This window comes from Ctenopharyngodon idella, chromosome 20, assembly GCF_019924925.1.
Source record: "Ctenopharyngodon idella isolate HZGC_01 chromosome 20, HZGC01, whole genome shotgun sequence".
NCBI classification, from domain to species: Eukaryota; Metazoa; Chordata; class Actinopteri; order Cypriniformes; family Xenocyprididae; genus Ctenopharyngodon; species Ctenopharyngodon idella.
The window spans coordinates 33189852-33201860 of NC_067239.1; the positions used below are offsets into that span (position 1 = coordinate 33189852).

The 12009-nt window shown below is 27.5% G+C and overlaps 1 protein-coding gene across 2 annotated transcripts in view; it reads right to left on the reverse strand.

The window, feature by feature from the left end:
• LOC127502406 (polyphosphoinositide phosphatase-like) overlaps nt 1-12009 on the reverse strand; it is a 71443-nt gene that overhangs the window by 884 nt on the left and 58550 nt on the right. For both annotated transcript variants that reach the window (XM_051875328.1, XM_051875329.1), the window contains exons 22-23: nt 7504-7598; nt 6016-6093 (exon numbers count right to left, since the gene is read on the reverse strand). In XM_051875328.1, the coding sequence (XP_051731288.1) occupies nt 6016-6093; nt 7504-7598 (173 nt within the window). The remainder of the gene's footprint in view (nt 1-6015; nt 6094-7503; nt 7599-12009) is intronic.

Genomic DNA, 12009 nt, shown 5'->3' on the forward strand with positions numbered 1-12009 from the left:
TCTAATAACTAAATATCAAATTAAAAAAAATATGTATGAAATTAGATTAAAAATATTTTTAAAAATACTATAATATAAAATTATTTAATTCTAATTTAATATCAAACAAAAGTTTTTTATTTTTAAACAGAATTTGTATGAAATTAGATTTAAAACATAATATAAATTCTTTTAATTCTAATAATTGAATATTAAATAAAACCTTTTTATATTTAAATAGAATATGTATGAAATTAGATAAAAACATTTTTTAAAAATACTATAATATAAAATTATTTAATTCTAAAAATTAAATATTTAATAAATCTTTTTATTTTCAAAGAGAATATGTATGGAATTACATTACAAATATTTTTAAAAATAATATAATATAAAAATGTTTAATTCTAATGACCGATTTAAAAAAAAAAAAAAAAAAAAGTGAAATTAGATTAAAAATATTTTTTAAAATACTATAATATAAAATTATTTAATTCTAATAATTGAATATCAAACAAATCATTTTTTATTTTTAAAGAGAATTTGTATGAAATTAAGAGTAAAATATTTTAAACATGCTGTAATATAAAATATTTCATTATTTAATTTTTATTTAAATAAATGACTGTTTAAAGAGAATATTAGATTAAAATATTTAAAAATACTATAATATAATATGTTAATAATTGAATATTAAATGAAACAATTTGTTTAATCTTTAAAGAAAATATGTAAAAAAAAAAATTAGATTAAATGTTTAAAAAAAAAAATACTATAATAATCCTAACAACTGAATATTAAATAAAACTAATTTTAAAGAGAATATGTATAAAATTAGTTTTTATATTAATTTTATGTATGAATGTGAATAAATGGTGTTATAAAATGAGCAAACGTTACATTGATGATTAATTTAATAACAAACACTCGCTCTTTCTTTTCTTTTCCTGTCTAATAACATCAGGAAAAAGGGACTGCCAATAAAACATTAACCTTTTGGCTAACATTTACTTTTATTTATTTATTTTGAATGTTTATTAATGCACATTGTCCCTTTTTAAATAAATAAAATGTTAATGCATTGATGAGGTCTCTGAACAATAACTCAATCTCTTCCCATGTACAATAAGAACAGACACTACATTCATTTATTGTGACTTATTCTCTCATGAAATGCAAGAAAAGAGGCAACAGAAATAAAATGAATGTAAATGAAGTCGCTGTTGTAGATGACACATGACTCACGCTCTTTTTCTTCTCATGCCAAGTTCGATTTATTCAAATATTCAGATAAGGCACATGTAGCAGACACGAGTCTCAGTCTATATTCAGTGTTTGTTGCTGACCATCAGAGCGAATCTCTGGCCGCCATTATAATAGATCTCATCGTTATCTCACTTATCGTTGTACAATTTACTGCAATTACAAGTATAGAATTCATTTTCTGGACGTAAATATTCATGAACTCTGGTGTGAGAAACGTGTCTTATCTTATCGATTCGTCACACAGTTTCGCTCCAGGACACTTCAAGAGTTTCATCAATCTGGAGTTATTATAAAGTTAACCTCACGCCACGATCACAGGATCATGAGAGATCTTGTGTAAAGTTAAAATCAGAAAAAAAAAGAAATAAAAAATGTAATATTATAAATAATATCAGGTCATATAATAATAATAATAATAATAATAATAATAAAAATAGCAAAACTTAATTTAAGTCATAAGCATGATAAAATTTAATCACCTTTAATGACACACATGAATTAAATGTAATAAATTAAATTATTATTAATTTAATTTATTATTATTAAATTGTTAAACACCATCTGATCTAATTTATTCAAATAAAATAAAATAAAATTTAATATTCTATGAACAACAGATTTGTAAACATTTATATAACGACGTGTAAAAAACACTATTACTGATATATATATATAAATCCAAAAACAAAAACAAAGAAAAAATAAATACAAACCTAAAAAGAAAAGATAGGAAACTAAAAAAACAACATTACATTAAATTAAATATATTAAATATTATTTTACAAATATTTTAATCTAATTCATAAATATTCTCTTTAAAGAAAAAGTTAACATTTAATTACTAGAATTAAATGATTCTGTTATAGAAATTTTTAAATATTTTTAAATCTACATTTCATACATATTCTCTTTAAAAATAAAATAATAATTAATATTCATCTATTAGAATTAAAAGATTTTATATTCTAGTATTTAAAAAATATTTTAATCTAATTTGATACAAATTCTCTTTAAAATACAAAATGTTCTGTTTAATATTCAATTATTCAATTAAAAGATTTTATATTATAGTATTTTAAAAAATATTATTCATACATATTTTGTTTTAAAATAAAAGTTTTATTTAAGATTTAATTAGAATTAAAATATTTTATATTACAGTATTTTTTTGAAACATACAAATTCTCTTTAAATACACAAAATGCTTTGTTTACTATTCAATTATTAGAATATATATATATATATATATATATGACAGTAATATCATCTCAGTTGATCAGAATATGGTCTTTATCTCGAGGAAGGATCAATATTTAAATGACAAACCCTCTTTTCTTTCAGTTTGTCAGTTTCACTGCTGCTGCTGAAGCGTTTGATCTGATTATTACCAGACGAATGAGAGAAAAACGCATAAAGCCGTGACACTTCCTACTTCCTGGGAAGTTACAGCACTGCGTGTCCATTTCAGTCTCACACACGTGGAGACAGGAAGTACCACGTCATCTGGATGAGTGTGTGTGTCTGATGCGCCTCAAACAAACATTTGTTTAACTTAATCGTTTGCTCACACATCCTGCAAAGCCTGTGTATATAATAAACGTTCATAAACATATTTCAGTGTAAATGATGTCTGATTATGTTTTACGTCTGTATATGTATATATTTATATCTAAAGAAAGCGTAAGCAGATATTCATCAATATTTGAGTCATATCCAACAGCTGCTTCTCATAATAATGTCGGTGTAACGCTTTTGACTTTTTCACGACACATTTAGACAGTGGATTAGATGTTCTCACACACACACACACACACACACACACACACGCCCAGTGCTGTCGTGACCTTTATAAACGTGTGTAATCCGACACCTATCAGACGGGCCGCGCTCCAAACGTGCCAATTAAACACCAGATTTACACCAAACTCCGCCCCCACAAGTGTTTCCCGCCTTCAGGGACCAATCAGGTGTCGGCACACATGAAGTGAAGATAGTAGATGTCAAAACAAGAACAAAAAGTCACGTTTCCAACACCAGCATCAACTGAGCGTGAGAAACGATGTTACACAATGACAGAAAACACACACCTGCTGCATGCGTGATCATGACAAACATACTAAACATGTTAAACATCTTAGAGATGATCTGATGTGTGTGTGTGTGTGAACACAAACTAAACAAGATTAATCTACGAGCTGCACTTACAGGATCTGTTCACTTCAGAATTAAAATTTCCTGATAATTTACTCTCCTCCATGTCATCCAAGATGTTTGTCTTTCTTTCTTCAGTGGAAAAGAAATGAAGGAAAACATTCCAGGATTTTTCTCCATATAGTGGACTTCACTGGGGTTCAACGGGTTCAAATGTCAGTTTCAGTGCAGCTTCAAAGAGCTCTACATGATCCCAGACGAGGAATAAGAGTCTTATCTAGAGAAACCATCGGCCATTTTCTAAAAAAAAATAAAAATTATATACTTTTTAACCACAAATGCTCGTCTTGCACTGCTCTGTGATGCTCCACGCATTACGTAATCATGTTGGAAAGGTCACGCGTGACGTAGGCGGAAGTACCGATCCAGTGTTTACAAAGCGAACGTGCAAAGACTAAATCAAACGCCCTTTACAAAAAAAGGTAAAACAACAATGTCGGACGATTTTGAAGTTGGAGGAGAAAATGAGATGGAGAGTTTCGCTCTACCGCAGTACTTCTGTGACCTTTCCAACATGATTACGTAATGCGTGGAGCATCACAGAGCAGTGCAAGATGAGCATTTGTGCTTAAAAAGCACATAATTTTTATTTTTTTTAGAAAATGACAGATGGTTTCTCTAGATAAGACTCTTATTCCTCGTCTGGGATCATGTAGAGCAGCTTAAAGGAGCCTCGTTTATTTCCGTTATTAAACAGTGTTGCGACATCTAGTGAGAAGCGTTTCAATTTGACACACACCTCTCGGTTACAAACTACAAATCACTCGATGATTAAACTAGTTTTAAATCGGATGAAACAGCCTCAACATTCCCAACAAGACTGATGAGGAAAACAGGATGGCATGAATTACTTTTAAATCCAAAAATCACTGCCCTTACAAACATTTACCATGAATGAACTGCAGTAAATTACCATGGTTTGTGGAAATGTGGAATATTTATATTGAAAACTATGTTATAGCCATTTATATTGCAATATTTATTAGGTGGGCAGGGGAATATATAATTCATGTCTTTGTTAAGGTGTAGTTTGTACCTGTGTTTAGGTGTTTTTATAGGCTTATATAACATATCATAATATCATTTAACAGTGGTCCATGTATGGTTTTACCTGTGGTTACCAAGTCTCAATGTGAGAATATTTTCATTTAAGCCTAATAATTAATAAAATAATAAGTCCCCAATAAGTCCCCCCCTCCCGGCTCTCCTCAACTTTTTGATTTGATAATCCGGGCCTCGAATGAAACTACTTGAACTGACATTTGAACCTGTTGAACCCCAGTGAAGTCCACTATATGGAGAAAAATCCTGCAATGTTTTCCTCAAAAAATGTAATTTCTTTTCCACTGAAGAAAGAAAGACATGAACATCTTGGATGACATGGGGGTGAGTAAATTATCAGGAAATTTTCATTCTGAACTGAACTAATGCTTTAATATATATACAGTACAAGATACTAAGAAAGAGTAGCTAACTAAAGCTGTTATATGGCAAAACCTTTTTAACTTAAACGTCTGGTAGTGTACATGCAAATTATATAGTTTAATATTTATTTATCTGTAGTAATTATTTAATATTTTTATAAATATATGTGGAGTCATATATTGTTTTGTGATAAATACTCAGATTGTATTCACTTATATAACTTGTTTTAAAAAGCTTGGTGTCAGTAAGATTTTTAAAAATATAAATGAATACTTTTATTCATCAAGGATGCATTAAATTGCTAAAAAGTGACAGTAAAGACATTTATAAAGTTACAAAAGATTTATATTATTTCAAATAAATGCTGTTCTTTTGAACTTTCTGTTCATCAAAGAATCCTAAAAAATCAAATGTATGACGGTTTCCACAAAAATATGACTGTTTTCAACATTGATAATAATCATAAATGTTTCTTGAGCAGCAAATCATCATATCAGAATGATTTCTGAAGGATCATGTGACACTGAAGACTGGAGTAATGATGCTGAAAATTCAGCTTTGATCACAGGAATAAATTACACTTTACTATATATTCACGTAGAAAACAGTTATTTTAAATTGTAAAAATATTTCACAATTTTTACTGTATTTTTCATCAAATAAATGCAGTCTTGGTGAGCAGAAGAGACTTTTTTTTAGAAACATCTTTTATATAAATTCTATAGACCCCAAACTATATATAAACTATAGAGTAAAAAATGTATAATGATGATTAAAGGATTTGATTAATGGATTATTATAGAATCTACCAAATAAAATATTTCAGAGCAGTAAAACTGCTTCATATTTGTACAATTCCTTGATATTTCCAGGTTGTTTATGATCATGGGAACTCAGTGAATCATTTTATGAACCGCTTCACTCAAAAAAGAACCATCAGAATGAACGATTCACTAAAACGAACTACTTATTAAAAAAAAAAAACATTATAGAGCAGAGTTTGATTATTGTCTATATGAATATGAAAAGTTTGATTGTTCCTGAAGAAGATTCACTATTTGAAGGAATTAAATCAAATGAGCAGATGTCACATGAGTGTAGAAGTGAAGTTGTGTTACATTCTCACACACTCACAGGCTGAAGACGGTGTCGGACTTCTTCATGTCGTCGCGTCTCTCCACCTTGTGCTGGTTCTGACCCAGATGAGCAAATCTACACACACACACACACACACACACACACACACAAACAAAAACTCTTCAGTTGACTCCTACAATCACTATATGACACACAACCAACTGCATTTTAAAATCCAAAGTTGTAATTGTATTTCAATTTCAATTTTTTTTTTTTTTTGCATTTTAATTTAGTTCTTGATTCTGTTTTAATGGTTTAATTAAGTTTAAATTATATAAAAGGATGTCTAAACACATGAATTTATACAATTTTAACAATCTAATAATTTATTTAAAATTAATCAATAATAGAACCATATGAAATCTATTTAATTTTTTCTCAAATTCCATTTTATTTCCCAGATTCTGCTTTAATTTTTCTATATTCCATTTTAATGGTTAAATTAAATTAATGATAAACATAACATGATGTCTAAACAAAAAAAACTTATGCAATTTTAACAATTCAATAAATTGTTAAAAATGTATCAATAATAGTGATTTATGAAATCCATTTTATTTTTTCCCAAATTCAAATTTTTTTTCTTTCCAGATTCCGTTTTAATTTTTTTCTTGATTCTGTTTTAATGTTTTAATTAAATTTTAATGAAATAATAAGATGACTAAAATTAATCAATAAGATTTTGACAATCTAATAATTTATTAAAAATGTATCAATAATAGTGACGTATGAAATCAATTTTATTTTTCCCAAATTCCATTTTATTTTTTTCCCAGATTCCGTTTTAATTTAGTTCTTGATTCTGTTTTAATGGTTTAATTTAGTTTAAATTATATAAAAGGATGTCTAAACAAATGAATTTATACAATTTTAACAATCTAATAATTTATTTAAAATTAATCAATAATAGAACCATATGAAATCAATTTTATTTTTTCCCCAAATTCCATTTTATTTTTTTCCCAGATTCTGTTTTAATTTTTCTTGATATTGTTTTAATGGCTAAATTACAATTTAATGATATAAAGGATGTCTAAACAAATGAATTTATAAAACTTGAACAATTTAATAATTTATTACAGTTTTATTAATGATAGTGCTATATGAAATCCATTTTATTTTTCCCCAAATTCCACGTTTTCTGTTTTAATATTCATTAAATTCTAATAATCAAAAAGGATGTCTAATCAATTTAATTAATAAAACTTTAACAAGTTAATAATTTATTAATATAAAAAAATAAAAAAAATAAAAAAAAGTGCCATATGAAATGGGTTTTATTTTTGCTGGACTTTTTAATTGTCTGTGTTTTATGATTTAATAAAATATTTGTATTTATTATTACAATTATTATTATTACGCATAATACTTTGACAATTTAATCAATCTTTTAAAATGTAATGTAAAATGAATTTTTCAGATCCTGTAGCATGAACTGATGAATCCGTCACAGTAAAAGCAAGAGAGTTGATGAAGTTTTCTGACCGGTGGTATATGAGGATGTCTTCATCCGGCGGATTCGCCAGCAGATTCAGGCCGTACGTCTCTCTCATGGGCGGCAGACGCTGCTGTGGCTGGTCCTGTCAAAGGTCAGAGGTCACACAGAGTTCAGCTAAAGTTCAACCCGACCGAACATTCTTACTTCATTCTTTACTCTGTTTATTTGATTTTCTTCCATATGCATGTATGCAATTGTTCATTCATCTCAACATTGACACTGTGTTTAAAGCAGCAGAAACTGCCCAAACACATCAAACACTGAAGAAGTGAAGCGTTACGTAACCGGCTGAAGTTTTGACGAGTGTGTTTGTGATGGTGTTTCCCTCCGCAGGGCATGTGGCGCGTTTTCACTCGTACGCATATTAATTAAACTCGAGATGTGACTGATGTGACGGTTTCACGCGCCGCACACAAACGCACCAGTGTAATTACAGTGTTGCAGGTAATGAGGTTTTTCACGTTTAAATATTTCATCAGTCGTTTACCCCGCCGTCTACACGAGACGAACGCGTATGTGAGCGAAACCCGTCCACGTGAGCCGTAGGAGCCGAGATCTCACGCATGAGAAATGAAGCTCCGCTCGGGAATAACACAGTGAAAACTATGAAGAACTGAAGTGGAGTCACTGTGAGAGAACAGAAACACAAAACACAGACTGAAGATCATATACGTGTTTTATGATGATATGCTGCATGTTAATAAAATATATCAAAAATATATCAAAAATCCAAAAAGAACAATAAATAAAAAGATAAAAAGAAATGATAAAAACGGAAAAAAAAAGAAAAAAAATTCACAGAGAAAAACCAAAAAAAAAAAAACCAGAGAAATTTTTTATTTGCTCTTAAAACTGAATAAATAAATGATTTTTCCAAAATGAAAAACCAAAAAAAAAAAAAAAACCAAAAAAAAAAAAAGAGAATAAATAAATAAGATTAAAAAAAAGTATATAAAAAAAATTAAAATCCAAAAACAAAAATAAAAAGATAAAAAAGATAGAAAACTGAAAAAATAATTTTTCCAAAAAGAAAAGCCAAAAGAAAACAAATAAAAAAAAAACAGAGAAATAAAAAATGAATACGTTTTTAAAACTTATTTATTTTTTATTTCTGTTTTTTATTTGTTCACAAAACTGAAAAAATAAATGATTTTTCCAAAATGAAAAACCAAAAGAAGCCAAATCAATAAAAAGACATATATATATAAAACAAAAATCCAAAAAGAACAATAAATAAAAAGATAAAAAGAAAGATAAAAAACAGGACAAAATAATTTTTGCAAAAAGAAAAACCAAACGAAAACAAATAAAAAGACAAAAAAAAGAGAAATAATAAATAAATAAAGATCAAAAAGAAAAAGTATTAAAAAAAAATAATAATCCAAAAATAAAAATAAAAGATTAAAAAGTTAGAAAACTGAAAAAATAAATGATTTTTCTAAAAAGAAAAACAAAAAGCAAACAAATCAATAAAAAAAAATATATATAAATATAAAATTATATATATATATAATTTATTTATTTATTTATTTTTTTCTATTTATATATACACGTTAATGCATGCGATTAATTCAAAAAAATCCTTAACGCGTTAAAGTAATTTTTTAACGTTTACAGCCCTAATATATATATATATATATATATATATATATATATATATATATATATATATATATATATCATAAAAAAAATCAAATATTTGTTTTCTGTATCTCTGTCATTTACTCTTCGGTGTAACTGACCAGTTTTAATTATTTTTATTATAATTTTTATATATATTTTATTTTATTATATCTATATTTTTTATTCATTTTTTATTTTATTTTATTTTATTTTTTTACTGTTATTTTGAGCAGATGAAATAAAAATTTTTTATAAAAAAAACCCATAAAAAAAAAAAAAAAAAAATATATATATATATATATATATATATATATATACCTGCAGATATATTTACCTGTTTTTAGTGCAGGAAACCTCAAGTAACATGATGGAATATGGCCTGACATCAGTCCATACTCTCCTCCTGACACACAACACTGCCTTCACTGACTCACACACGAGTGTGTGTGTGTGTGTGTGTGTGTGTGTGTGTGTGTGTGTGTGTGTGTGTGTGTGTGTTTGATACCTGACAAACAGTCTCTGGCACACATTCATCCAGTCATGTCAACAGGTCAGTGTGACAAACACATCAGCACATACTGATTAATATCTCCATCCTTCAGTTTGTACCGTCCTAATGTAATCCAGAACGGCTGGAAACATTTCGGAAACACCGACACATCCGTATGCATACATTAACGCTCATAAATCACGAGTAAACTGGATGCTCATTACATCACATCACATGACATCTCAATCCGAGCAGCTCACTGTTATGATGAAGCCTTTGCCAAACACATTATGCATGAATGTGGCATGAGATCAACAAAAAAAAACACACAAACCGAACAAACCGATACGCAAACGGACCATAAAATCCAGATCAAACACAAGTGTGAACACAGATACTCCAGATTGAAAATAATTCATTATGAATTATGAACACCATCATACAGAAAAAATTGGTTTATTATTAATTTATTAATTTTTTAAATTAGAAATGCTTTTGATAAAATTTAATGTAACCATTAAAAAAAGGAATTCAAAAATATTCAAACTGAATCCAGAAGAATTAAACCATTAAAAGAGAGGAGAAGCGTCTGTATTTATGTTATTCATTAAAGTCCAGAGCGTGTCCTCATTCATTCATCTACCATCCATTAAAATCCCTCTCCTTCCATCCCTCCGTTCTGTCCCTCAATCCCTCCTTCAGTGTCTCTCAAGGTAAATAAATCCAAATGGCCTTGTTGGCATGGAAACATGGCAGAAACCTTGAGTCATTCGCTCGCTCCGAGAGACAAAAGACCGTCGGTCCGAGAGAGTTTGAACTGCTGAATGCATTAGAAACCGTCCAACGTGAAACATGCCAATATAAATAAAATAAAAAAATTCTATAATGTTTATTATATATATATATATATATATATATATATATATACACATATACATACACACACACACACATATATGCAACACAAAATTATAAAATATGAAATACTATAAAAAAATATATATATATATATAAAGAAAAAAATGTATACATAATTTTATTATTTAAAAAATATATAAATAAGAAATAATTTATATGTATATTTTACAATTATATATATATATATATATATATATATATATATATATATATAAAATGTTAAAGTTTAATGAATATAAAAATAAAAAAAAATATAAATAATAATAGTATTATTTAAAAATATATAAATAAGAAATAACTGATCTATGTATTTTTTTACTATATAAATATAATTGTTAGAGTTTAATGAACATAAAAATAAGAATAAATATAAATAATTATATTATTAAAAAATATATAAATAAGAAATAATTGATATATGTATATTTTTTTACAATGCATTGATATATATATATATATATATATATAAATTGTTAAAGTTTGTTAAAAATATAAATAATAATTGTATCATTTAAAAAAATATATAAATAAGAAATAATTGATACATGTATATTTTTATGACACACACACACACACACACACACACACACACACACACACACACACACACACACACACATATATATATATAAAGTTTTATGAATTCAATTAATTGGATATGCATTTTGATCAACTTTTAATTAACCCATTAAAATATAAAAAATAGAAAAATTTTCAAATAAATAATTGATATACGTACATTTTTACAATGCATTCATACATTGATAAATAATAATAATAAAAAAACAGTTTTTAAACATGCAAAAAAAGTCAGAGATTTCATTAATATTGACTGCAATCTGTTCGTCTCACTAAAGCGAAACATTTACAAGAGTTTGACTGATTTTAGAAGGCATATAATGGACAAAAATAAACAAATAATCACAAATTACTTAAATTTATCATGATATTTTGCAATTTATAAATATTTTTCAAGTTTTCTTCTCTCTGCATTGCATTATGAGCAGCACTGTGTCAGTTAGTTAACATTATTCATGGGTTACAAATTGACAAACTGAAACTACAGATGCAACAGGAAAAATTCTAGGAAAACAAGTTGAAAGGTTGATGTTTCCTCAGGCCAAGGTAACGTCAGCTACAGTACATTTCTCTGGGATATAAACCCGATTACGGCATCATCAGAATCCCGGCGGAGAATTAATAAAGAGCGGATCAGGGCGTATTGTTCAGCGAGGGCATCTGCGGACAGATTCAGATTCACACAAAGCCCATGAAAACAGCCTACACTCGCTTAAATATTATAGAGTGAGGACGACGAGAGAGAGAAAAACAGACAGGAGAATCCACTGTTCATACTCAGAAATCACTTATTAGTGCTCATACTTAAGAGTTGAGAGTAATATTAGGGCTGACGATTTAACTTGTTAATTAAATTCATTAGTTATGGAACAATAACATGATT